Consider the following 27,500-nt stretch of genomic DNA (forward strand, 5'->3'; position numbering starts at 1 on the left):
CTATTTGTCTTCCTTCTCCTGCTCTTCCTTCCTCCTCCTTTTTCTCCCTTCGTCTTCATCTTCCTTTCTTCCTCCCTCTCCCTCTTTCAATCGCTTTCATTGTCTGCATTGCCTGCATTCTCTCTCTCTCTCTCTCTCTCTCTCTCTCTCTCTCTCTCTCTCTCTCTCTCTCTCTCTCTCTCTCTCTCTCTCTCTCTCTCTCTCATTCCTCAGTCTTATTTTTCCTCATCTTCTCTCTTTCCTTTCCTTTCCTTTCCTTTCCTTTCCTTTCCTTTCTTTTCCTTTAAATTTGACCCTTTGTTTTGAATTCATGTTTGTCTTATCTACTCCTCCTCCTCCTCCTCCTCGTTTATGTTCCTATTTAGTTATCTTCTAATATGTATAACGTGCAAAAGAGTAGTTCGTTGCTAATCATTAAAATTATGCTGTTTGTTTCAGTCGACCCAGTATCCATCTATCTATCTATGCAGTGGTGTTTGTTAGGGTAAGCGATGTATCTATCTATCTGTCTATCTGTCCCCCTTCCCCCACAGGTCTTTGGAATGTTATTTTTCTGCTGTCCAACTTGTCTCTCTTCGTGGGCCTACCCTTCGCCTACCTCTTCACGGAATCAGAGGGCTTCCCCGGTTCCAGAAAGGTGGGTATTGTTTGTTTGTGTGTGTGTGTGTGTGTGTGTGTGTGTGTGTGTGTGTGTGTGTGTTTTGGTGTGGGGAGGGGGAAGGGGGGTTCAGATGATATAATTGATGGGTATTTTTTTTTTCTCTCTCTCTCTCTCTCTCTCTCTCTCTCTCTCTCTCTCTCTCTCTCTCTCTCTCTCTCTCTCTCTCTCTCTCTCTCTCTCTCTCTCTCTAGGCAACACCCTTCTCTGTTCTCCCACCTTCCCTCTCCCTCCTCCTCCTCCCCCTTCCTTCTCCCTTCGTGACCCTGAGAACCACCACCACCTCCTCCTCCTCCTCCTCCTCCTCCTCCTCCTCCTCCTCCTCCTCCTCCTCCTCCTCCTCCTCCTCCTCCTCTTTACCACTCCCCGATTTTCATAGCAGTACCTTCTTCCTTCCTTCCTTCCTTCCTTCCTTCCTTCCTTCCTTCCTTCCTTCCTTCCTTCCTTCCTTCCTTCCTTCCTTCCTTCCTTCCTTCCTATATTTACTTCTTTCTTTCAGCATCGTTGTCTTCTCTCTCTCTCTCTCTCTCTCTCTCTCTCTCTCTCTCTCTCTCTCTCTCTCTCTCTCTCTCTCTCTCTCTCTCTCTCTCTCTCTCTCTCTCTCTCTCTCTCTCTCTCTCTCTCTCTCCAACCAACCCTGGCATTCCATCTCGTCCTTCTCTCCTCTCCCTCCCTCCCTCCCTCCCTCCCTCCCTCCCTCCCTCCCTCCCTCCCTGACCCTGATGTTCCCTCCCTTCTCCCCTCTCTCCCTCTCTCCCTTAGCATTCCTCCCTCACCTCTGAACCTCTCTCTCTCTCTTTAAATCTTCCTTTCTCTCTCTCTCTCTCTCTCTCTCTCTCTCTCTCTCTCTCTCTCTCTCTCTCTCTCTCTCTCTCTCTCTCTCTCTCTCTCTCTCATCTTCTGTTTCTCTCTCTTCCTTCGTTTCATCTCCTTTTCCTTTCTCTTTTCTTCTCTTCTCTTCTCTTCTCTTCTCTTCTCTTCTCTTCTCTTCTCCTATTCCATTCCATTTTCTTCTCTTCCCTCTCCATTCTTAAGGTTTCACAATCATTTCCTCTCCTCCTCCTCCTCCTCCGCCTCCTCCTCCTCCTCCTCCTCCTCCTCCTCCTTTTCTTATGTAATTCACTGTTTACATTTCTCATCATCATCATCATCATCATTCAGTGTTGTATTTTGTGCACTTCAGTATTGCCTTCAGTGTAGTTAAGGTTGTAGAAATGTGTCCGTGTATGTATCGCTGTATTCTCCCGTGTCTTGTGTTGCTGTTTGGTCTTCCTTTTAGTTCCTTTGCTTGTCATGTATTTTGCTATGTCATTTTCTGTTTATATTTGTGATCATACTTATTTCAATTGCTTCTTTACGGAAATATATCTGTGTACTTCTATTCGTCGTCACTTTTGTTCGTATGTGTGTGTGCGTGTGTGTGTAAGTCATTTCAGTCGCTTTCATAAATGTGTACTGGTTTACGAATAATAGGTACAAAAAAAAGTATTGGTGAATAGGAGGCCCTTTGAATAATGTAGAAATTCAGTCAGCTCCCATACTGTTCTCGTTTCCTTCATTCAGTACAACCATAATCTTCACCCTATGCACTGACGCATTTATTTATTTATTTATTTATTTATTTATTTATTTATTTATTTATTTATTTATTTTTCCTATAGTAGAAATTCAGTCAGCTCCCATACTGTTCTCGTTTCCTTCATTCAGTACAACCATAATCTTCACCCTATGCACTGACACATTTATTTATTTATTTATTTATTTATTTATTTATTTATTTTTCCTATAGTAGAAATTCAGTCAGCTCCCATACTGTTCTCATTTCCTTCATTCAGTACAACCATAATCTTCACCCTATGTACAGACACATTTATTTATCTATTTATTCATTCATTCATTCATTTTTCCTATATTTTTCCTGCATGACTAAGTTTCCATGTTTCCTTTGTCTGTACAGGGACTCCGAGCTCGTGTGGTGGAGACAGTGGTGGTGTTGGTGTTGCTGGTGGTGCTGGTGTTGGGTGTGGCTGTCATCATTTCCCTCCTGCTGGGGTACTATCAGGAGGAGAGCCTCACGCAGATGATAGGTGAGTGTGCAGGGGCTAGCTCTGTTCTCAGCCCTTCATCCTTTTCTCTGGTAAACTCTGGAACTCCCTGCCTGCTTCTGTATTTCCCCTTTCCTATGACTTAAACTTTTTTTTTTCAGCAGGGGAGTGGTGGGGGGAGGTCAAGACACTTACCCTGCAATTCTGGATGATTCTGACCTTTCTTTTGAGTGTGGCACTTCATTGGGACTTTTAATGATGAAGGAGGAAGAAGAGGAGGAGTGTGTGTGTGTGTTTGGGTGTGTAGAATTGTGATGAAAGTGAAACGAACGGAGGGTGATAAAGGAGAGGACAAGGAAACAGAGGAAATGATAAAGAAAGATAAGATAGGAAGGGGTGGAAATGGGGAAAGGAAGGAAGGGAAAGAATGGAGAAGGGAAGGGAAGAAGGAATGAAGGGGAAGAGCGTGGAAGAGTAGTTTTTATTTATTTATCTATTTATTTCTATTTCTCCTCCTCCTCCTCCTCCTCCTCCTCCTCCTCCTCCTCCTCCTGTTTTTAATTTCCTTCGCAGTAATAGTGACGTAACTTTCAGTGCGTGCGTGCGTGCGTGTGTACAAGGAAGATATGAGACTTTTTTATCAACTTTTTATTGAGATAACTTAAGTCTAATAAATACTGCTGGTGTTGTAACTTTGTCTGTCTGTCTGTCTGTCTGTCTGTCTGTCTGTCTGTCTGTCTGTCTGTCTATCTATCTGTCTGTCTATCTTCACCTTATTTGTTTGTTTTTGGTTCATCTATCTATCTATCTGTCTATCTATCTATCTATCTATCTATCTTCGTCAGCGTCTTCGTCAGCAGTAATCCCAATTCTTATGCTCTGGCGGTCTGCACTGGGCGGGGCAAGGCGCGGAGAGGGCGTCTTGGGCGTGGGCGGGGCGAAAGGAACGCATCCCCACGAAGCCACGCCCTCGCCTCCTGGTGGGGAAGGGGCGGGTGGCGGTGAAGGAGGTGCAGTGGTAGGAGTCGTGGGCTGTGAGGTTCCTTCGTATTAGTGGCCATAGCAGCATCTGTGGGGAGGAGGAGGAGGGGGGGCGTGAGTGACTGAAGGAGGAGGAGGAGGAGGAGGAGGTACGGAGAGGGAAAGAGGGGGAGGTTGAATATGGGATAGAAAAGAAGTGGAGGAGGAGGAGGAGGAAGAAGAAGAAGAAGGGTGATTGACTGGGGGAGGAGGAAGAGGAAGAAGAAGAAGGGTGATTGACTGGAGGAGGAGGAAGAAGAAGAGGAAGAGGGAGATATAGAGAAGAAAAAGAGAAGTTTGAATATGGAAGAGAGGAGAGGAGGACAAGGAAGAGAGAGAGAGAGAGAGAGAGAGAGAGAGAGAGAGAGAGAGAGAGAGAGAGAGAGAGAGAGAGAGAGAGAGAGAGAGAGAGAGAGAGAGAGAAATTATCGACGTTGCAATGCCATCAATACAGTATCGTGTGTGTGTGTGTGTGTGTGTGTGTGTGTGTGTGTGTGTGTGTGTGTGTGTGTGTACATGCGTATCTGTTTATCAATATACGTGCGTAGAAGAGCGAGGACATTGACCTAGTGTGTGTGTGTGTGTGTGTGTGTGTGTGTGTGTATGTGTGTGTGTGTGTGTGTGTGTGTGTGTGTGTGTGTGTGTGTGTGTGTGTGTGTGTGTACCCTCTCGTAACACACACACACACACACACACACACACACACACACACACACACACACACACACATACATTAATATACAGCTGATCCACGGAGGGCGGGGCACGGCTGGGGCACCACTTGAACAGCTGGTCTCTTAGTCTGGGCAGTGCCGGGGCGTGCCAGTCCCCGCATCCCCCCCACAGCCCCGCCATCACTGCCTGGTCGTGGTGGGGGCTGTCTCGCATCACGTGGAAGCACTGGAGGGGGTGTGGGGGAAGGGGAGGAGAGAAAGAAGGAAGAATGTATGTAGTATTTATTAGTATTATCATTATCATTAACTATTACAGCAACAACCATCACCCAACCACTTCCCATCCAACAGTTTCACCCACACAAACGCCCTGGAAAACGTTAGTAATAGACAGTTAAATGTAGCGGAGGTAATACTAGTTTAATCAGCCCCTGCATCCACCCTTCCTCCCTCACCCACCTTGTCTGAGGAGAGCCAGTCCTTCACCGCCTCCACCTCCCGGGGCAAGAGTGGCGCGTCTGCATCCCTTATCATGTAGCGGGTAATCAGAGGGTCACCCAACACTGCAGCGCGCCACACTGACCCCACCGAGCCGCGGAGGTCACCCACGCCTGCACCACACACGGTATAGGTCAGGTTAGGTTAGGTGTTGGGTTAAGTTGGGGTTGATTAGGTTTAGTTAGGTTGGGTTAGGTTAGGTTAGATTGGATAAGTAATCAATACATTTAGTTTGGTTTAGTTGTTAGGTTAAGTTAGGTTAGTAAGGATAGGTTAGGTTAGGTTAGATTGGATAAGTAAACAATACATTTAGTTTGGTTTAGTTAAGTTAGGTTAAGTTAGGTTAGGTTAGGTTAGGTTCCACTAAAAACCTGTCAAACTATTACTAGAATCATATAACATTGAAAACCAGACGTCCACTAGCGCCAATTGAAATCGAGAGACGAAACATTAAATAGCACACGAGTCTCACCTCCCGACAGATGAGCAACATGGCAGAAATCCAGATGAGGGTGCTGACACGCCAAGCCACACAGCCACTCCCTCTGCGCCTGTATGGACAAATTAAGAGCGTGGTGTACCCTCATAGTCCAGTCAGGGTAGGCGCGGTGTACCTGCCCTGCTAGCTCTTGTATTCCCCGGTGGTAGGGACTGGGGAAAGCTCCGAACAGGCTGTAGCTTATCACCTGGGGGGGGGGAGTTAAGGTTGGGTTGGTTTGGTTAAGTTTGGTTTAGTTAGGTTGGGTTTAGGTCGGTTTGGGTTCGGTTAGGTTCGGTTAGGTTCGGTTGGGTTCGGTTAGGTTCGGTTGGGTTCGGTTGGGTTGGTTTAATTTGGTGAGGTAAGGTTAGGTTACTTTTATTCTTGCTGGTAGGAACGTATTGTGTGGAAACGTTATCTTATTAACAGCCCTCCTCCTCCTCCTCCTCCTCCTCCTCCTCCTCCTCCTCCCTCCTCCTCCTCCTCCTCCTCCTCCTCCTCCTCCTCCTCCTCCTCCTCCTCCTCCTCCTCCTCCTCCCTTCCGGTGCATGTGTTTTGTGATGAGGGGTGAGGCGTGTCGTCTTAGTTGGATGATCACTGGGAGGGGAGAGAAGACAGGAGGCAGTATAACGTGTACCTCCGCCTGCCTGTCAATACTTACACAGCCTGAGTATTGACAGTGTGCTAATGATGTCACTTCCACCTGAAGAGCCGCGTGAGGGAGGGACTGGAAGGAGAGGAGCTTGAGTGAGGGCGTGAGAGAGAAGGAAGAGAGGAATTTGAGTGAGTGAGAGCGAGGGAGAGCGGGAAAACAGCGTGAAGAACAGGGAAGAGGAATATGAGGCAGAAAAGAGAACAGCGTAAAGGAGAACAACAGAAAAGGCAGGGCTGAGAACAGGAGACAGTTTGACAGAGAAATAAACAGAGTGATGCGAGGGAAAACACGGATACCATAGCGTGAAGAGCATACAGCAAAGACGAGCGTGATGGAAGGCAGAAGCAGTCAGGGAACAGTGACAGCAGTAGTGGCAGAAGGAAGCAAGAATGAGGCGTGAAGGAGACAGGTGGCAGTGGCGGCGGCAGCACAAGCCAGAGGAAAGCCCCTTAAAGACGAGACAGGGAGACGCAGCGAAACAGACAGACAGACACACACAGCACTTTAAAAACACACGTGGCGGAGGAAGACAGACAGGAAGAGGGTAAAGGGACATGATAAGGAGCAATAGGACAGACACATGGGCGGACGGAAGGTACCCAAACAAGACACATGCGTAGGAAGACAGACAGACAGACGGACAGGCAGGGAGGTGGTGTGCTGGTAGGGTACCTTCAGAAACACTCTCCTCTCTCGCCGTACAGATAACGAGTCAGGTTTTCAAGGGTGTTTCTACTGCTAATAATGTAGGAGTAATGTTAATCTGCCAACAGAACCGTAAAAACACCCTTGGAAACCCGTGACAACTCAACTAGAGCCTTTTGAAAGTAGTGGTGCGGTTCGGAAGTGTTGTTGGGGAGTCACGCAAGCCTCCACTCACCCGCTGGTTGCCGCCCCTCGCTGTGGCCCAGTCGCTGCACGTGGAGTCCCCCAAGGCGGCCTTGACACTGGCCACCACCCGTGCTGCCCCTGGACCTGGACAGCGGGGAAGGGCGGCTCTCACAGTGCGCTCACAAGGACACGGGGACAAATTCACTTCTACATCGCACTCTTTAACCTCGTTCTGTTCTTTTATAAATACATGCAGGTTTTCCACGCCAGGGGACAATGGGGTTTCTTGATGCAGGCCACCACCACTGCGTCTTCCTCCTCCTCCTCCTCCTCCTCCTCCTCCTCCTCCTCCTCCTCCTCCTCCTCCATCGTCCCTGTCGCCACCATCGCCAGCCTCATAAAAATTCAGAGTTTCCTTTCCTCCCGAGGCTGTTTTTCCTTCTTGGTCGCTTTTGTTCACCGTGTTGTTGTTGTTGTTGTTGTTGTTGTTGTTGTTGTTGTTGTTGTTGTTGTTGATATTGGTGGTGCTGGTGCTGGTGCTCTTGTTGCTATTGTTGATGATGGTGCTGTTATGGTTAATGATGATAGTGTTGTTGTTGTTGTTGTTGTTGTTGTTGTTGTTGTTGTTGTTCCTACTACTGCCTGGTATATGGGGCGAGGGGCGCGGTGTAGGGCGGAGCCTTGTTGGGGTGAACGTGATATAGAGCATTAGAGTTAAGATGCCCAGACTAAGACACACACTGGGTACACGCGGCACTGAGGCCATGGCGTGTGTGTGTGTGTGTGTGTGTGTGTGTGTGTGTGTGTGTTCAGCGTGTACACATGACGGCGTTGAGTGTGCGTTTTCGTGTGTGTTATGAATGACACCTCGAGGAAGACTGAGGCTAAGGTGTGTGTGTGTGTGTGTGTGTGTGTGGAGAAAGGTGTACCGCCAGTTGGTGCAGGGGAGGAAATGACGGGGAGGGGTTATAGTGGGGGGTGACTAAACGAAGTGGGGAGAAGGATGTGTTAGGGTGACGAAGGAAAGAGGAGATTGTATTGAGCGTGATATTGGAGGTGACAGGAAGATTAGAAGAGGTGTGTATTGAGGTGACAAAGAGAAGGGGTGATACTACAGTCTAGGGGTGTATTGGGGTGACTGTAGGGGTGGGGAGGGTGCAGAAGGGGAAGGTGTGGGGGGATAGGGAGGGCGGGGAATGACTTGTGTTTTCATGGTCATAAATTATTGTGACTTTTAGAGATTGAGTGAGGGAGGGGATGACATAGAGGTGAACACTCTCTCTCTCTCTCTCTCTCTCTCTCTCTCTCTCTCTCTCTCTCTCTCTCTCTCTCTCTCTCTCTCTCTCTCTCTCTCTCTCTCTCTCTCTCTCTCTCTCTCTCTAATTACATAGAAAGGAAAAAGAAATCAAAGAGAGAAGGAAGGAAAGAATTATGCTCAGAGAGAGAGAGAGAGAGAGAGAGAGAGAGAAAGAGAGAGAGAGTGGAGGGGGGGGCGCTTAGGTCTATTTCACATACCGTTAACTTAATCCCCTCCCTTTCCCTTCCCTCCCCTCCCTTCCCCTCCCCTCCCCTCCCCTCCCCTCCCCTCCCCTCCCCTCCCCTACGTTGTATGTCGAGAGGAAGTGTGTCATAGTTTTGATGTTGCGCTCTACCCGTGTGTGTGTGTGTGTGTAGGATCATTTATTAAGGGCGTTGCTTTCTTTGCTTTACGTGTTCAGGAATTTATTTGTGGCTCATAGTTTATTTTCCTCTAATTTTTTTTTTATTGCATTTCATTGGTCATTAAATACTTGTATCTATCTGTTTATCTACCTGTGTACTGTTGCATTGTGGAGTGCTTTGAATTACCAGGTTTATCTCTGACAATTGTTCCCGTTGTTCTCATTGTCCTATTGTAAGGCTGTGGATGAGCTGTAGTGAATACCGATACAGGGCCGTGTGGTGAAGCGCTCGGGCAGTTTTAGATGAGTGATGAGTTAACTGTTCATGGGTTGTTTGGTGTTTGGTGGGGCACGGGACACACACAGCCAGCCGAGGTAAGAGTGGTAGTAATGATGGTAATAATTTTTTTTTTCCGACAGATGTGTGGGGCAGCTTCTATCTCCCGTTCCTATACTCCCTCATATCATGCCTCGGTGTCCTCATGCTGCTGTGTAAGTAGTAGTAGTAGTAGAAGTAGCAGTAGTAGTAGTAGTAGTAGAGAGAGAAAGAGCACACTACGGATTTTATATAAAGTTACACATGTCGGCTTTCAAGTACATGTGTTTTTACTGACAGATATGAGTATACTTATCTCCAAATTTTGCTGACCTTTCTTGATCTTTCCTTTTTGGGACTGTCACCTCAAAGGGCCTTTTTTTAACCTCTTTGGTCAATGTCCCTTTTAAATTAAACACACACACACACACACACACACAAGCAGTAATGATCTGCCTCCCTCTGTCCGTCAGTGTGCACGCCGGTAGGACTGGCACACCTGTTCACCGCGATGGGGCGTCTGGTGGTCAAACCTGGCTTCCTGCGTGACCTGGCAGAGGAGCACCAGGCAGCCGTGTTATTAGAGGACTCCCTGGCTCGCCGCCTGGTCCGACCCTCCATGCCCCACGCCCAGCCCCTCACCCGCTCCCTGGCCGCAGAGCCCTCCCCTGAGGAACTCCTGCAGCAGTACCGCAACGCTCGCACCAGACGAATAAGACTGGGTGGGTAGCTGGCTGGGCATCATAAAGCACCACAACTGTCTGTCCTTCACTCCATCTACCTCCTCCTCCTCACCCTCCCTCTTCCTCTCTTCCTGCAGGTCCTCACTAGGCTGTTTGCTTTCAGTTCACAAGGTATATAGTTTAAGAAGAGACTGGAGGCATCAGACTGTTTGGGTAGCTGGTTGGGCATCATAAAGCATTACATCTCCCATCCCTTCTCTGTACCTCCCTTACCCTTTACTTTAATTATAGCATCAGAGAAAGCTTGGTATACTTGTGCACTTTCCTCACACTCACCCCTCCTCCCTCCATCCAGCAGAGAAGCAGCAGTGTGGGGGTGTTCCAGTGCACCCTGTAGGAGATAACTGATCTTTTGAAGCATAGGGAGAATAGGGTGATTCAGCAGACACAGGAAATGTACTTGTGACTTTCCCTCACACTGACCCCCACCCCTTCCATACATCCAGCAGAGAAGCAGCAGTGCAAGGGTGTTCCAGTGCACCCTGTAGGAGATAACTGATCTTTTGAAGCATAGGGAGAATAGGGTGATTCAGCAGAGACACAGGAAATATTTTACTTGTGTCCTTCCCTCATACTGATTCGCACTCCATTGTATAGAGAAGCGGCGGCGAGTGGGAGTGTTCCAGCGGACCCTGGCGTACCCGCTGGCCCTGCTGGTGCTGCTGGCACTGACGGGCACGGCAGTGTTCATTGTGGTACTCAACACCCTGCAGCTGCTGGTGGGCATCAAGGCTCTGCCCCTCGCCTCAACCCCAGCCATCCTGGGGGAGGCACAGCAGGGAAAGGTGTGTGTGTGTATGTGTGTGTGTGTGTGTGTAGTTGATGTATACAGGATTTGAGTCAAGCTGATGATGTCCTTTTGCCATATCTACTCTTACTCAGTTGAAAAGTGTGTGTGTATAGAACCTTAACCCTCTGCCTTGATGTGGACAGAGGATGGTGCTGCTGTCAGTGCTGGGGCCGGGTGGTGCAGTGCTGGAGGTGGTGCTCATCCTGTACCTCATTGCCGCCTCACTGCTGGGCTGCTACTCCCTGCCGGGGGTGTCACGTATTCGGCCTCGCCGTGGTGACACTCCAATGGTGCACGTCATTGCCAACTGTGCCATTGTGCTCATCCTCTCCAGTGCCCTTCCCCTGCTGGCCCGGACCCTGGGTGAGTGTTCAGGAGGAGGAGAAGGAGGGGAAGACAGAGTAAGATGGAGTGATAGAATTGTAGAACTGCAAAGGATGGGAGTCTTGGAGGAAGATGCAAGGGATAGAAACACCTGGAGGAGACTTGTATGTGGTGCCAACGTTCAAGGAAGATGACCAAAGGAGAAGAAGAGGAGGAGGAAGAGAAGGGGTGATGTAGTGGTGTGGGAGGAGGGGGAGGGTTGGAGATAATGAGTGTAACGGGAGAAGGGTGTTTTGTGCCAGTTTTGTGTGGCTATTGTGGTGAAGGAAGGATTGAGGGAGTGAGTTTTGTAGGAAAGGTGATGTCTCAAGATCGGTGGATGTTTCTTGAGTATTATGTGGAGAGAGAAAGCAACATGTGCCGTGTGTGTATTGTAGAGAAGGAGGACAGCGTGCGTGAGTTCCGTCTTTGGAAATCACACTTTGAACTTACATCAGACCATTTGTTGAGCTTGATGTGAGGTTAAGAGGTAATATTCACTCTCTCCTGACAGGCATTACTAATTTTGACCTGCTGGGAGACTTTGGGAAGATCAGTTGGCTGGGCAGCTTCTGGATTGTGCTGGGCTACAATGCTCTCTTTGCCTCTGCTGCTGCCTGGTGCCTTGTCAAGAAGTTCACTGCCACCATCAGGCACGAAATATACATGAGGTAATTACTTGCCCCTCTCTTTCCCTCTGCAGATTACATGAAGATAAATACATACATTGATACATACATACACCAAGGCTATCTTCCCAAAAAAGAGGGATAGTCAAGATAAGGCACACAACTTTCACATTCACACACATTCACACTACACTTTTTAAACATGGATTGAGGTAAATAAATTGAGACAAGTAGATGATGTAACTCTCTCTCTCTCTCTCTCTCTCTCTCAGCCATGATTTATGTGTGCAATCAGTGTTGGTTTTGTCATCGGTTTTGGTGAGTGTCCAAGCTGCTGGAAAAGACTTGGTAGAGGCAATTAGTCATACTGTACAGATGAAGTCAGAGTTTTGGTTCTGTTGTCACCTTTGATAAACTTTCACTGTTGCTTCAGGTTCAAGTTGCTGGCGATGACGATGGTGAAGAGGGAGACCTTCAAACTTCCGGCACAGGTCATGAATGGAACCATCATGAACACAAGCAACATCAAGGAGGAGTAGTGAGATGAGGAGGAAGGCCCACTCACCTACCTCCTCGCCCCCCTTAGGCATCGCTATCCCCCTGAACGAGTGTGTGAGAGCAAGAAGTAACTGAGTCAAGGATGCTAACATGAGACGCACCTTTTTTTTCTGGTATGAATGTTAGTATGCATGGCTATAGTTTGGGCCCAGAGGGAGTGAGAAGAGGGCGTGCTCAGTCAGACCTTAAAGCAGTCATGGTATTTATTTATTGTTTATGTGCATTCCTTGTTTGCTCTGAGGCTGAAATCTGTGCTGTCTCTCTTGGTGGTCAGGCTGAACACCTCCTCCCTGCAGCACATCCTGGACCCTCTCAGTCAGGGCCACTCATGACTTGTGGAGTAAAATGATATCCATTTATTTATTATGCAAAGCAGGAACGTCCAGTGATTCTCTCACACTAATGACTGTGTCCTCAAATATTTTGGTGTCTTGTTTATACTTTTTGTAGGCTGTAGTGGTGGCTATTGGGGTTCTCTAGGGTGTTTTCATGATTCCAGTGATAGTTTAACAAAGCTTCTGTACTACCAGTGAGAAAAAATACCCTTGAGAATCCAGGTGGTCATCTTTGTGACCTTCGAGAAGTATTGACAAGAGAACAAAGCATTTAAGAATATAGGCTTGTGTCGTTGCCAAGAAGGGCCACCTACCCAATGGTTCCCTTACTGAATCTTGCATCTCACCCTCATCGACCTTTATGACAGTGCAGTTAACTAGCATTTCCCTGTCTGTGTTGTGGCTGTGGCTCTGTGTTGTGTGCTGCAGCCACCTCTGTGATTCTCCTGGTGCAGCCTTGGCAGTGCATGTTGCATTACTTTCATGAACCCTGCTGAGCTCTCTAGTGGAAGTTAACACAGGGTGAACTTGAGTATTTTTGTCTTGTGTACTTCTGTAGTTACCAATCCATATAACACACACACACACAGATACACACACACACACACACACACACACACACACACACACACACAGTATTCAGGCAGCTGTAGATATTTAAGTGACCCGAATAGAGTAACGTTTGGGATATTTCTCAAGCCATTGTGAAGTTATGAGTGAAAAAGGAATGGTAAGAGTTCACTTATTTGAATTTATCAGGATTGGAGTTAAGGGTGGCTAAATTTTGTGAGAGTAAGAATAAAGTTTGTATAATCCTAAATTTTGAGAGTGAGGATAATTGTAAGGTGTTGGCAAAAAAGAGGATAAAGACAAGATTAACTAACACATCATAACGTAGTACCAACACACACACACACACACACACACACACACACCTACAAGTCTCTCAGCCAAAGACTTTCTTGTGAGCATCTGTCGTAAGTGTTTCCTGTGTAGGATTATTTACCCTGCAAGTCCCTGTCATCCCTCGCCTTCCTCCCTCGCCTTACCTTACCTGTGTATCTTTGCTCAAAGTTGTACAAGATTGGTGTGTGCTTCTCTGACCGGTGGTTGCTGGGGTGCGTGAGCTTGAACGACCGATTGGGAGCAGCGCCATCCTTCCTCTCCTTGGTATTAGTGCTCTGCCTGAATGTGGCCATCAGGTCCAGCTCCTTGTCTCTCACAGTAAAGGTTGGCATGCCAGACACTTGGTATGACCCTTTCCTGTGGCTGCACCTTCTTTACCTGGTTGGCCTGACTGTTTGTGGTACCCTGGCAGTCACCAGAGACGGTCGTCTGAGACAATAGTAAATGAGCATTGTGTTGACATGTGTGGTTGACTGTGGCTGATGACTAGTGGAAGAGTGGAGGCTGGAGGAGAGGAGAACTGTGAGGTATGAGGAGTAGGAGGAAGATGATGATGGGAATATTGTATGATAGGAGGAGGAGGAGGAGATGAGTTAGAATTATGAGACAGAGAAGGAGGAAAAGAGGAAGGTGGAGGAAGAGGAACAGAAAGAGAGGAAGGAGAAGGAAGAGAAGAACAAGGAAGAGGAGCATGTATATTATACAACCCTTTTCTCCATCCTCTTCCTTAAGACTGACAGGAAGAGGAGGATGAGACATTCTGCTCCTCCACATCTTCTCTCCCTTTACTGTGACCTTTCTTCTGCCTGACCTTCACTGTGACCTGTGACCTCTTAGACTTAGCATCTTGACCCTAGCAGTTGATTTAGGGCCATTATTAGTGTGGCAGTGGCACGTGGCGGGCTGCAGTGTGCGGTGGTGCGTGGTATTGTCTTAGGGATGGTTTGCATGGTCAGCTCCACCACCTGGTTAGTGTTCTAGAAGAGGCGGTGATGTACCACACCTTCCGGTCAGGCTATCGTTGTGGTAGGGTGTGTGGTGGCGTGTCTATATTTAATTTCTGCCCCAAGGTGATGTTGCTGGTGTGTGTGTGGAACATTTATTGCCATTAAGTGTATGTAAAGACCTCGTGGAGTGTATGTGTGTAGATAGTGTACATAGGCTAAGTTGTAATGGCTAATAAGTTCTAATTCTTACAAGGTGTATGGTCATAATATTGTGTTGGTGTGTGCCGCGGCCAACGAAACACCAAAGCCAGGAGGAGGCATGGGACGGCTGGCTGGTAGCATGTCCTGCAGGGTTCGTGTCCTTCCCCACAAGACTGGCGGAGGTAATCCCACGGTGGGCTGTCAAGTCTGTATATGGTTTTCAACTTTTATTATTTTTGTGTTTGGGAGTGGTCTGAATGGCGCTCCAGTCCAGCTCCACTCCTTCCGACTCTCCACACACCCAGCACACATCATGCCATATTGTTGCCTCTGCTGGACAGTTAGTGGCAGTCATTCAGCTTCTCACTGATGGGTGTATAAATTTCTTATAATGAGGAGCTCATGAGTTTGCTGATGTGTATAGAGGTGGCGGTGTTGCTGTGATGTGGGTGGGTCGGGTGAGGAGCAGCACGAGTGGTCTCTGCTCGTGTTCTAAGTTAAGGATGTACCACAATAACTTTAGTTTTATACTTTTATTTATAATTTGTTAATGGAGGAATCTTGTGTTATTACTACCAAAGTGTTATAATGCATTAGAATTAGTTAGCATTGGTGGTGGCAGCAGCAGCAGCAGGCATGCTGCACTGCTGCGGTGAAGCATTGCTCTTGGATGCTGGGCAGCACTGGCATTCTTACGTTTAAATCAAATTGTGATAACATAACTTGGAGGGACCACTTGGTATGGGGTCACCTTCCCAGAATTTCCATACCTCTTTGTTATTTAAGATTTTGATACATAGTTTGGTGTTTATTATTAGCATGTACTTAAAATATGTAAATAATTTTCACAGAATCCTTTTGTCAAGTGGCAGTTGTACTAGTTTGGTCGGCAAGTCCAGTGGAGCCAGTCTGTGGTGCCCCAGCCAGGCAGGGAGTCAATCTGGGGACCTCTGGCCAGACAGCCTTGCTCACACAAGTTGTTCACTGTGCTAACTCAGGTTCATTATCATGTCAAAGTTCTCAGTGTGTTAGGCTGAAGTGTTTAGTGATTGACGACAGCCAGCTGGGTCACCACAGCATCCAGTGATGTCAACACCAATGGGTGTATTCTGTATCTTGAGTGTGACTCTTGCCTCTCACCAGTGAACACTTGAGACACAAGAATTAAGTGTACATTGTGGCTAAGGAAAGTGTATCTTTAGAGGCGACACAGAATGAACCTTTGCCTTAAGTTACTCACCACAGACACCTGTGTGTGGTGTGATGCGATGCATGGATGAGTGGGTGGGTCACGGTGCACTTGTCACACTTCCTAACACAAGTCATCACAGATGTATCTAATCTGTCAAGACACAGTACACAAGCTGTGCTGACATTCCACTAATGTGGAAATATTTTCACCTGTGTGTTCCTATAGAATTTGTAGGAAGTATGTGAAAGTCTCAGCCTAGACAGTTTCAAAGTAAATAATGCAATTCTAATGAATTTGGACCATCAGCCCAGTTCATGCATGAACTTTTCTTAGACATTGCTTGGACAGAGGTTGTCAGGAAAGCCCAATCTGGTCTTTGGAATTTCTTTGCACAAGTGTTAATTGTATCAGAAAATGTTACACAGCATTAAAAGATGTTGGCATTGTGACCCAGCCATTCATAGTGTTAGGCATCAGAAGTAGTGTACACCTTAATCCCTCAACATTAAGCATACATGTATAAGTAATGCTACACACACACTGTAGCATTGGTACAGTGTGAACTCATCCATGCTTTGCCATTAGTACTCTTGTGCCAAAATACTTGATCTATCCTGTCTGGTGCCTCTTGTTGGATCCAAGCCTACATTTCTGATGTAAGGAAGTAGGGAACAGTCAGACAATGCCAGTGTCTTCAAGACCTTTATTGTTGTTATTGATCTCAATGATACACAAAGCTAAGGCAATCACAAGTAGCATCCTAAACACAATGGATACTCACTAGCACTCCTGTTTACAAATAATTTTTCATGACACTGGTATTGAATTGGAAATTGGGCTTGGTGTGTGGCCAGTAATGTGTGTAACAAGTGTGTTTGAAGTGATGAAGATAAATTGTGTATGAGGATCCCTGTGTGTGTGTGTGTGTGTGTGTGTGTGTGTGTGTGTGTGTGTGTGTGTGTGTGTGTGTGGATCCAGGAGCAGGGGGGGGTTGAAAGCCCTGGTGTGTTGTTGCCTGTGGTATGTAAACATACTGTGGGGGACATAACCTGGGTCCTGTGGGCTGTGGTGGAAAGAGAGAGAGAGAGAGAGAGAGAGAGAGAGAGAGAGAGAGAGAGAGAGAGAGAGAGAGAGAGAGAGAGAGAGAGAGAGAGAGAGAGTGGTGGGGGGGAATTGTCCATCTTGATCTTCCATTTCAGCAGCACTGTACAAGACAGGCCACACAAAACTTTCCTGTTTTGAAGCCACACCCAAGAGATGGCAGGCAGATATATACTAAGGGCAAAAATGTGTCAAGAAAATACTGACCCCACTGGGTACACAATGCCCCAGCAAATTGAGTTCACTCTGAACATTAAGCATGTAATACAAGTGCATATCCAAAATGCATGCAAGCATATCAGTAGAATGTAACTTGTGTAAAACACTCAGGAGGGATAAATACAACACTGGGATGTTTGAGGGGAGGGAGGGACCACTGCTGCTTACCATTAGCTGCAGTAGTGGGGACTGTACCCATCAGTGGGCATGTTACACAGCCAGGCAGCGAACACACCTGCTGTGAGATTGAGTGTAGCCTGGTGGTGTCACTTGTATCCTATGCAGTCCTGTAGGATGCTGGCTCCTGTATGTGCCGCCACAACCACCATCACCACTGTAAAGTTAACTAAATAAAATGTCTTTCTCTGATCCTGCTTTTGTGTTATCACACCTTTCCTGTAACACTGAGGCTGTTATATCAAAATTCACATGAGGTAGTACTCAGCAGCTTGGTAAATGATTATAAGGAGAGCCACTGCATCACCTCGTAGGCGAGAGGGAGCAGCACGGCATCAGCGGTACAGCAGCGGCACCTGGCAGATGAAACGCAGGGCATCCTGACACTGGTGGTCATTCCAGTGACCATTGAACAGCATCACACAATCCTGGTCCTTGTTTCCACGCATGTAGTTGTTGGGCTGACCACTGTCCCAATTACTGTAGGTCAACTTGCTCCCTGCAACAACACCAAGAAAGTCAACATTCAATAACTACATACTGTCCATCAACCATCCCCACCTAATTTTCCATGAGTCACATACTGTACAATATTTGTCATATTCTATTCATATTACTTGCTTTCTATGTAATTTCAGCACTGGAGCACCCTCACACTAGTGGCAATCCCTCTTGTAACATTAGCTGGAGCCATGTGACCTTGCTCCTTACTGGTGGCAGTGCAAGTCAGAAATTACCACATTGACTTCCCACATGCACAAACCCATACACTCACGATCAGCCCAGCGCCACACCCCTTCTGTCTGGCGGTCTGTCAGCCCAATCCAGTAAGGCTCAGTGGGATTGACAGCCTCACTCACAATCTCCTCCTCTTCGGGACTCTGGAACGAAGAGAAAGAAGGTAAAGAAAATTATACGAGGAGCAAGAGAGAGAGAGAGAGAGAGAGGAGATAATAAAAGCATGAACTATGAAAATAGCAATGAACACTAAAAATTAGATTGCTATGAAATACATCAAAAAGTATAACAATATATTTATTACTTATATTTCTGGTGCTCCTTTTCCTCAATCCTTTCACTGCTACTCACTGCCAACCACTCTGAGACATGTTTTTTTGTTCCTCAGCCACCTCCAAACATTGCACTGACTAGAAATTGCAAAATCTATTCTTCATCCCCTTCTTTGTCAATGCTTATTGCTTTCAGTACCACAAGTTATTGCATATCACAGAAAACGATTATTACTACAACCAGACTCACTCTCACCTTGAACACAATCAGCCTTGCTCCGTCCTGTGAACACTTCCTGTTGGCCTGCCAGTAACCCAGCTGAGGGGCGGCAAACACCCGGTACGCAAAGGTGCAGGCCATGGAGTAGCTGCTGGGCACTGTTGGGACAATACAGCATTGGTGGTGTTACTGCTGTTCCTTGTACGGTTCATGTATAGTTATAGTACAATTCATTTATTATTTGTGTGTGTGTGTGTGTGTCTAAATACAGGCATACCTTCCCAATTTCAGCAGCAGTTTAAGCTGAAAAGTTGTATGGATCACTAATATTCCAACTTCAACAAATCCTACAAAATTTTCAAGTCAAATTACAGACACCACTTCATCCCATCACCAAGGAATTCTCCAAAACTAAGACAAATCCCCTCCGGTGACAATGTACTACAAGTCCTCACCTAGTGTTGGGGTGAAGGTCGGGGGAGGTACAGTCGAGTCGCCAGTCTTGACCACAAACAGGTGACCGCCAGGCAAGGGAAGGAGGGAGGCAGGGTGCGGCAGGCAGGCCAGAAGCTCACACCTGCCCTCACTGCTCACACTTCTCCTCAGATTGCTGCTCTTGTTGGAGGGAGTCACCTGGAGGGAAAACACAAGCCTGAGGTGAGTGACATGAGGCATTACTGAAGGCTGGCAGTAGTGACAGCCTCAAGTGGTGGTAACATGACATAATTTCTCACCCTTTGTTTTCATCACTCTAATCTAATCTAATCTCAGAAAACCTCATGTTAAAAATGTTACAACTGAATATTTGTCATCAATTGTATATTTTTAAAGTTGCATTTAACACATTTTTTTTAAAGTTTCTAGGTAGTTCTTATTCATGAATATGAATTATGCATTAACTATAAAAAATTTTCAACTAAACATTCATAAACCACAATTTGCCTGTATTGCCTCCCTCATTTCATTCATTATAACATTGCTAATAATGTTCTAATGAAGCAAACCTAAGTTGCAGTTCCCATATTGTATACACCTGCTAGATTCCTCAGCCAAGTGTCAATTCCCTCATCATTACCTCTCTACTTCCCAGGCTGATACTCCCAGCAAGCAGCTGAGTCAACCCACCACCATCCAATACCCACCAGAGCCTGAGGGGAAACACCTGGACGCCACACAAAGGCCAAGCAGTACTCAGTTGTCGCAGCAAAACACAGCTGGCCGCACTCAGAAATGCTACTGGCTGACACGGTGTTGTTGGAAGTGGCTGAGGCAGGTGGCACCATGTCCCGAGCCACAGACAGGAAGGTGGTGGTCGGTGCAGCAGCTGCTGCTGCTGTCAACACTGCTACCACTACTGCTGATTGTATTTGCTCCATCACCATCGTTGTCATCCTGCAAGGAGAATATTCTAACTAAACTGGATGTTCTAACTACATGACTCCTGTTTATTGCAAGCCTAACCTAACTGAAGTCCTGTAGGGCACCTATAAACTGTAGTAGGAGGAGGCAGTAGACACCTGTTGAAATGATAATTATTTCCAGTAAGGTCTGAAGTACTGGATCAGGGGGTGCTGTGAACTTAACAATAACCTAGCTGTGACCTCACTGAACATTTCCTTTTGTGTCTCACAACACAAGGGGTCAGTCACAACCTGCCCTCTAAAGACAACTCTCTTCCTTCACACAGAACTACACACCTTTCACTCAAAATTCTTAAGTAATATGGCAACTCCTACACCAGCCTTGGGGTCCCACAAATGTCCCTAAGTCAGATTGCTCTTCTGGTATTGAACCTAAGTGTCTTGACACCCCACTCAACTTTTTCTTCATTAACTTCTCCAACATCTGCAGCCTTATATTCAAATTTCAATCTGTAGAGCACCACCTCTCCTCTACTAAACCTCATCTTTTCCTCACTGAAATACGGGTGTCTGAGGCAACTGACAGTAGCCCCGTTTTCTGTTCCCTCCTACTTTCTCTATCCTCCTTTTCAATCTAAAGCTGGAGGTCATGTCCACTTGCGCAATGACTTATCGTGCTCTCGTGCCCACGCTCTTAAATCTTCCAAGTTTTCCACCATCTAGCTACAACTATAATCACTCAAACTGAGTTTATCTGTCCTGTATACCTCTCACCTCACTCCTCTGACAATAAGAAATTCTTTGGCTACTTCCAAGGTGTAGAGCATTCTCTCTTCCCTTTTGCAAAGATCTCTATTCTTGGGAGACTTCAATGTTCATCACCAGCTTTGATTTTCCTCTTCCTTCACTGACCATCCTGGTCTTTAACTTTGCTATCCTCCACGACCTAGCGCAACTGGTGCAACACCCTACTCTTATTCCTGACTGCCTTGGAGATACGCCCAACATTCTTGACCTTTTCCTGACCTGCTTATGCTGTTATCCTATCTTCTCCATTGGGCTCCTCCGATCACAATCCTGAGTCCCTCCTCAGGATACCCCAAAGCGGAAGTGCCTCTGGTATTTTGCCTCTACTAATGGGGGGACCTGAGGTGGTATTGTTGATCTCCCTTGGAAAGACTACTGCTCCTGTGTCAGAGACCCGTCTCCGTGTGCAGTCATTAACAAAGATGATAGTGTCTGGCATGGAGGTATGCATTCCTCTTTCGATCTAAACCTTCCAAGCCTTGGTTTAACACAGCATGTTCTTGTGCTATACATGACAGAGAGGCAGCCCACAAAAAGAACTTGGGGGGGGGGGGGGAAAAGGTGCATTGGCGAAAAGGGAACAGTTCAAGTTGATCCCCTTCCTTCAAGTCAACAGCCGCCCTTCACATGGAAGCTTTTACATGCCGCTTGGCGTTGTTATCCACCAAGCGGTGGAAGGCCTAATGGAAAAAAGGCCCGCACTGGCTCCATCACCTTGTAGCTTCAGCTTACATCCCAGCAACCTAATATTTTAATTTACTGTTTTCTCAAAAGTTGCACATATATAGATCAGTGATAGCTTTCAATAGCTTGCAGAAGACTAGTACTATTTCGTAACGCAATAACCGAGATTTGAACATGTTAGTAATACCAATGTTAATCCAATCAATATCTTATATCTCTTTTTATTACTGGTCACACAACACGTGGCGGTGTGTGAGGCAGCCAGTGCTCCCTCACCCTCCCCTCAGCTCAGCACAGCACACCCCAGTGACGCCAGTACTCACCTTGCCCTTCCTCACCCCCACAAACAGTGCTGTCGTGAAGTTATGACACGCGTCATGACAAACAGGCTGTCCCGGAATGGCTCAGAGAAGTAACCTCAACACCCATAGTCAATACACCTTTATCTTCCCGAGCGTCATCTTGCCACCGCCGCCTCGCCTCACTCCACTCCTTGCCTCACACACCCACCAGTATGCCAGGGCATAGGCTGACACGCCACACAGGGCTCAACACTCTACACATCCCATGACAGCGTCGTGGCGCGCCCGTGTGAATATCGAAGGCAAAAGGGAGGGCTGCCATGTCCGTGCGTTTGGGCAGAGAGAGAGAGAGAGAGAGACAAAGGAGAGGGGGGAGTCGGCCACTCAGCTGACTGCCACTCGTTCGCCGCCTTGAGTTCAACACACAACACGCTAAAATATGCGGTAAGTCGAGCAACAAAACCACTTAATTTATGTCCAACACCAAATTCTGAAGGCACTCCCATTTAATTCATGCATAAAACAGCAGTGCTTCCATAATATTGTAATGCGACGCCTCCATACAAATTACGCGGGCACATTTTAAACACTCCTCGCCGGAAGTTCACAAAGAAGTATTGGCGGTGTGTTAAAATTGTACCGAAATTTTACCCATAAATCCTGACACCAGCATGCAGACAGTGCAGGGCAGGGCAGAAAACATTTGAGCATAATCCACAAACTAAGGTGTTGTGGTCTTGTGTGTTGATACTGGGTCTGATTTCAAACAAAAACCAACCATAGCTTTTGTTCAATCAATTGTTAAGAGTAGTATGAACTGGTGCATTCATCATCAAGAAAAGTCTACTAGAGTCCTAAGATTTCTGTTAATACTTGGTGGGGCGGTGGGCTACACAATGGCGACTTTAAATTACATCAAGAACCAAGCCACGGGTGAAGGTACCACCACACACTACCAGGCGAGGCGGGACATGCTAGTTATTTTAGTACTGATGATAAGACCACTCTTCCCTCAGTGACCTTTCGTGGCCATGGCAGCACCAGGAAGCAATATTCCGGGAAGCCAATCAATATTCTCCCGTTCCTCACAGCAAGTGTTCCCACCTCGTGTCCTCAACGCCACCCCGCCTCCTTCCTCGTATTTTACCTCGTATGTTACCGTGTTCACAACTATAGTAGTCAGGTAACATTTCCATAACAACCAATCAATGCAAAATATGACTGCACGCTTTACTGTATGTTTTATATGAACAAATGTTCGACCACATGCAGTCATCGCTCGAGGAGCGCTGCGCCAGTGAGGTACAGCCCCGCCAGGCGTGACAGCTGCACTGCTGCATCCACGCCACGCCAGTGAACATGAGCCAAGCAAAACGGTGCACTCAGTTACTGCAATCACAAGCATTAAGTGATGTGCTATGTGGTCACTCATATTACACTAAACGCTTCAGACACCACAAGCCTTGTTTTTGCGTCTCCAGTGTAGCCTGACACCCTCTGGACGCGAAGAAGTAAAGTGGCGCGGCTGTTGTTTTGGATCGCCGATGTTGTTAAGACTGCGGCAAAACCACGAATACGTATATCGTTGTAGGGACAAAAAGTATTGTCAGTGTGATTACTGGATCGTACGATCATCAGAACACTGTAGCCTTAGCATGGTCATACTAGAACATGCTAGTTGGTGCTCGGTGCACAACACGTTCGCGGAAAAAAAAACAAAACAAATAATGTAGTGCGTGCGCCATTGTTTTCACATAATTTCCTGCTACACCGTAATTTATGTTTTCACTTCTGCCATTATTATTACCAGTTTACAAGCCACACGTGGGGTTTCTGAGTCCGTGTGTAAGGCGCGCGTGTGACATGAAGGCGCCAGACAATAATCTCGGTGCCGCCAACCTAACTCAGACGAGAAATTGGTTTGCTGGTTTGTGTTCGCGGCGGTCGTGTTGCAAAAGTAACGTAATACCCGAGTCACGAGCTGGCGGCTGGAAACATGTCAGGCAGTGGAGCTTTGTTATTACGAAACAACTGAAAAAACGTCCACCTCCACCACCACCACCGGCAACAGTAATAAAGTGAAGTTCATCATCCTGGGCTGTGGATCGTAAAGAGTCGCACCAGGATGAACAAGGGCGGGCGGGAAGGGCGGGGAAGGGTAAATGCGGGAGGAAGGAAGCACGTGATAATGGCTATTACTGTAATGAAGGAGGGAGGGAAGGAAACATGTACCAGGAAATCCAGAAAACATCACCCTCACTAAGCAGGATTTTCATTGTTATTGTGTGCTTGCTCTCTCTCTCTCTCTCTCTCTCTCTCTCTCTCTCTCTCTCTCTCTCTCGGTGATAGCCAGTCAAGGTCACTCAACCTTGCCGCGTGCTGGAGAGCGCTGCTTCTCCCACTACTTGACATCACAAACAATGCTCCGAACCCTAACCACCCGATGAGAGGCCAAGTGCGGAGCTGAGCTTTGTCAAAACTTCACAGTAATTCTCATGGATGAATCCCCTTGTACCAAACCTAATCTACCCTACTATTCTGCTTGGAGCTATTATTCAACACATCGCAGCGGGGAATGAAACCTTTACAAAAAAAAAAAAAAAAAAAATATCAGTACTAACCCGATGGCTACCAACAAATTACTACTGCTTGAGAAGGAAATATTATTAAGATATAGGAACTTCACTCAGTCTTTAATATTGGGGAAACGGATATAACTGTGTGTGTGTGTGTGTGTGTGTGTGTGTGTGTGAAGAGGCGGAAGCAGCAGCCAGCCAGCCACCCCACAGGATTTGTGTGGCGATGACGCGGCATGCACTTCACCTTGAGAGTAGCAATCCACGCAATTCGTCACACATGCACGGGTTCTGTGTCGTTTTTTTGCAGCTATAAATTGTTGACAAAACTTGATAAAGCACCCGACGTGTACATCAAATCCAGATGAATATAAAACATGTAGCCGCTTTCTGGTTCCGCCTTGTTCCGTCTTGCAAAGTGGCGAGGCAGTGACGCATGTTAGGCGGCGAGCATGGAAGTGTCCTATTGTGTTTACCGGAAAGAACAGCTTCAGTGTTGTTCAGTAGTAATGAAGGCGACACCCTGAACATCCTGGAGAGCTGGGAAGCCTTAAAACAAAACAAAACAAAACAAAAACAATAAAAAAAAAAAAATAAAAAAATAGAAGCGTGGGCAAGCATCGCCCACGACCACTAAATAATTTTGTCAAACTTCCAATGGTAAATCTATTGTCAGTTTGGGCAAGTGCAGAGCTGTCACGATGAAGGGGTCAAATTTTGACGAGGACAAATCACTCGCGAGGCACTCATTTCAGTTCACATGATCTTCCTGCTTCCTGAGTCCATGAGAAAGTTCCCCCTCTGTTCCATGTCCGTCTCCCTGTTGACCACATCCGAGCAGCAGGTGGCGGCCTCGTGGCGGTCACTGATGAATACACCAGTGTTCAGAAGAATGGAGTATATACTTCACAAACTGCAAGTAGTGGACCCATAAGCCTTACTTGGCGTGCATGTGCAGGAGAGGTACTGGTGAGCTTCACATCAGAGCAGGCTGTGGTGTTTGCAAAAAAGTTTGAGCCAGTGATGAGAGTTACGTAATGTTCAGCGCTGTCATGACAAGGATGCTCCGCCATTTCTTAAGTAATGTTGTGTGGTCGCCTTCAAGACCCGAAAGAGTTTCTGCCGACCTGCAACGATTAATTCATCACTGTTCTTCTACTTGGAGTGCTGGGCAAGGCGCGTCCGTTTGTTGCTGATGCAAGTTCTCGTTATTATAAAGCAGCGCATCGTGGGTTCACACAACAAACCTCACGTCGCACCCGTGTGCAACTCCTGTGCGGGTTCCGGCAGCGGCACTGGATTTCTGTATTCTATGTGTGTGTGTGTGTGTTCATGCAGGATCTGTGCCAGAATTTCCAATCACCTGCGCCACCTGGGAAGACGGATCCGTAATTGTGCCATATTGGTGTGACAGCTTTGCGACGAGGAGTGACTCGGCACTCTGTTGTGAGACGCTTCACGAAAGTGGCGCAGCGACACATGGCACACTTTGAACACCTAAGTCATGCCCGGACACGACGCTCACGCTAACCACCTGACTGCAAACACTCTTTGTGGAATTTCTCTGGTAACACCTAATGACTAGCGCAGTGCGTGTCCCCAGGGCCCCAAGGATCACCTGAGCATTACTGCAATTCACTACTGCATCATGAGTGTTATCTGAGAAACTCCGATACTGAGAATTACAGGTGTGTGTGTGTGTGTGTGTGTGTGTGTGTGTGTGTGTGTGTGTGTGTGTGTGTGTGTGTGTGTGTGTGTGTGTGTGTGTGTGTTGCAGGTTGTCACATGGTCTTCGTATCTCTTTTCTATTTTCTTTGAACAACTTTCTTTGCCCTGGTTCCACCCTCCACCCACCCCTTCATTGTCAGCCCAGACCTCCAAGTTGGACTCCTTTCCGACACACACACACACCTGCACAAGTGGCGCCCGCCTGCCAGCTGCTCCAAAACCTGGCAGAGCTGGGCGGCCTGTGACGGGCGTTAAGTAAAAAGGCGGATGGCAAACATATTATAATCCCACGTCTTTTAAACACATTACACACTTATTACATGAGGTTGCAAGTCCATTTTCATTTTTTCATACATTCGAAAGCGACTACCGTGCTTTCCCCCATAAAGCAAATTACCTTCCATTACACACGACACAAGCAGAATTGGTTCCCTGATCGTGTGTGGTGTATGAACAACAAATGCTTGGCTTCGTATTAGCAAGACCATAAATCAACTTTCAGCTTTTCACCGCGGTACAAAAATAGCTGTTATTCCATTCTATTCTGATTACTGACATGACAGCACTTCACCCAGAGGGACGCCGCAGCCCTCTATTAGTCCTCATTCGCCATCAGTCTTTCCTTTTTTTCTGTCGAGAGAAAAAAGAAAGTGATAATGACAGCCTGCATCGCCGACAACACTACTCAGTTGCTTCCAAACGAATACAACACCGAAAACAAAGAAAGAAAAAAAGCTACACTAAATTTGTGTGGTGCGCGACCGAAATGCAGGTTTCAATATCCCGAAATTGTAAAGTACCGAGCAGGATCCCAACACGTGGTATTACGAGACACGATTTCCCGCCGAGCCATTTGTACACAAGCCGGTGGAATTCCACAGCCAAAATTACTATTACTGTTGTTTTTTTATTTATTTATTTATTTTTTTTTCCATCTGAAACATTTCTTGTACTAAGAATCATACTAAGCCAGGAGAGAGAGAGAGAGAGAGAGAGAGAGAGAGAGAGAGAGAGAGAGAGAGAGAGAGAGAGAGAGAGAGAGAGAGAGAGAGAGAGAGAGAGAGAGAGAATTGATTTCCAGTCCATCCCTGTTGTCTCCCCCCCCTCCCCCCCTGGGCATCCAGGGCCACGCCAACACACAGGTGACCAGCACACAGTCTGCGCCTTCACACCCTGCCGTCCCCCCCATCTAGTGAAGGGACATCCTTGCATTGTTACGGCGACGGAAATGGTGCGGGGTCGAGTCGCCGCGGCTTAATAACGCTCTATTGTCGTTGTTTGTGGGTTTTCAGGGTTACAAGCAAAATAACGTGGTATTCGTATCAGTACTTTACGGTCATTACCTTGCCTGGGACTTGTGTGTCGTTTTCATCATACTGCCAATTGTGTTTCCAAACTTGCGTAAGTAGGGAAAATACACGGCTTCACCGCCACTCAAACATTTCAATGACCAAAAACTCTTGTGTTTGGTCAAAATTGTGTAAGTTAACTTTTTAGCATTTCGTCACCCACAATGAACATTATTTTATGAATCAGTCGCCAGCGTGCGGCGCGGCTTACGTATCTTGGCGGCGGCAAAAGACAAAACAAACACCTGGAAGGCAAACAAGTGTGGGAGATGAGATTGCACGTCTCACCGGCAGTGCTGGGGCGGGAGAGCGGCGGCGCGTCCCAGCCTCGTGACGGACGGAGCTACACTGGCTCACTGGAAGGATTGTTCACTGTTTCCAGCTTCCACTTCCTCGCTGCCTCCTCCGTTGTAGCGGACTAAAAACCGTCCCGGGCTTAACAGCATGCAACACGCCACGCCCTAGT

The 27,500-nt window shown here is 47.0% G+C and overlaps 3 protein-coding genes across 7 annotated transcripts in view; 1 reads left to right on the forward strand and 2 right to left on the reverse strand.

Annotated features, from left to right (window-relative positions):
* Positions 1–17,189, forward strand: part of LOC135095027 (protein LMBR1L-like) — a 34,231-nt gene extending 17,042 nt beyond the window's left edge. Inside the window, exons 4-11 of the mRNA XM_063995655.1 lie at positions 534–637; positions 2,616–2,745; positions 8,941–9,012; positions 9,310–9,558; positions 10,177–10,364; positions 10,513–10,732; positions 11,247–11,403; positions 11,795–17,189. Of these exons, the coding sequence (XP_063851725.1) occupies positions 534–637; positions 2,616–2,745; positions 8,941–9,012; positions 9,310–9,558; positions 10,177–10,364; positions 10,513–10,732; positions 11,247–11,403; positions 11,795–11,900 (1,226 nt within the window). The 3' untranslated portion in view covers positions 11,901–17,189. The remainder of the gene's footprint in view (positions 1–533; positions 638–2,615; positions 2,746–8,940; positions 9,013–9,309; positions 9,559–10,176; positions 10,365–10,512; positions 10,733–11,246; positions 11,404–11,794) is intronic.
* Positions 2,979–8,234, reverse strand: LOC135095028 (uncharacterized). 2 transcript variants are annotated; one of them, XM_063995657.1, is made up of 5 exons: positions 6,909–8,234; positions 5,368–5,581; positions 4,857–5,008; positions 4,456–4,623; positions 2,979–3,772 (listed from the first exon to the last, which is right to left on the reverse strand). In XM_063995657.1, the coding sequence occupies exons 1-5, from the start codon at positions 7,623–7,625 to the stop codon at positions 3,557–3,559; spliced, it is 1,467 nt and encodes a 488-aa protein (XP_063851727.1). In that variant the 5' UTR covers positions 7,626–8,234; the 3' UTR covers positions 2,979–3,556. The 2 variants fall into 2 exon arrangements, with proteins under 2 accessions (XP_063851727.1, XP_063851728.1); XM_063995658.1 differs by lacking the exon at positions 6,909–8,234 and having other exon boundaries at positions 5,368–5,838.
* LOC135095029 (brevican core protein-like) overlaps positions 16,190–27,500 on the reverse strand; it is an 11,912-nt gene continuing 601 nt past the window's right edge. The window contains exons 1-7 of one of the 4 annotated variants that reach the window (XM_063995661.1): positions 27,323–27,500; positions 19,370–19,619; positions 18,683–18,860; positions 18,264–18,385; positions 17,773–17,878; positions 17,305–17,496; positions 16,190–17,154 (exon numbers count right to left, since the gene is read on the reverse strand). The exon at positions 27,323–27,500 is cut by the window's right edge and continues 601 nt beyond it. In XM_063995661.1, the coding sequence (XP_063851731.1) occupies positions 17,333–17,496; positions 17,773–17,878; positions 18,264–18,385; positions 18,683–18,860; positions 19,370–19,618 (819 nt within the window). In that variant the 5' untranslated portion in view covers position 19,619; positions 27,323–27,500 and the 3' untranslated portion in view covers positions 16,190–17,154; positions 17,305–17,332. The other 3 variants (XM_063995660.1, XM_063995662.1, XM_063995659.1) reach the window with 3 other exon arrangements.

This window comes from Scylla paramamosain, chromosome 47 (assembly GCF_035594125.1).
Source record: "Scylla paramamosain isolate STU-SP2022 chromosome 47, ASM3559412v1, whole genome shotgun sequence".
NCBI classification, from domain to species: Eukaryota; Metazoa; Arthropoda; class Malacostraca; order Decapoda; family Portunidae; genus Scylla; species Scylla paramamosain.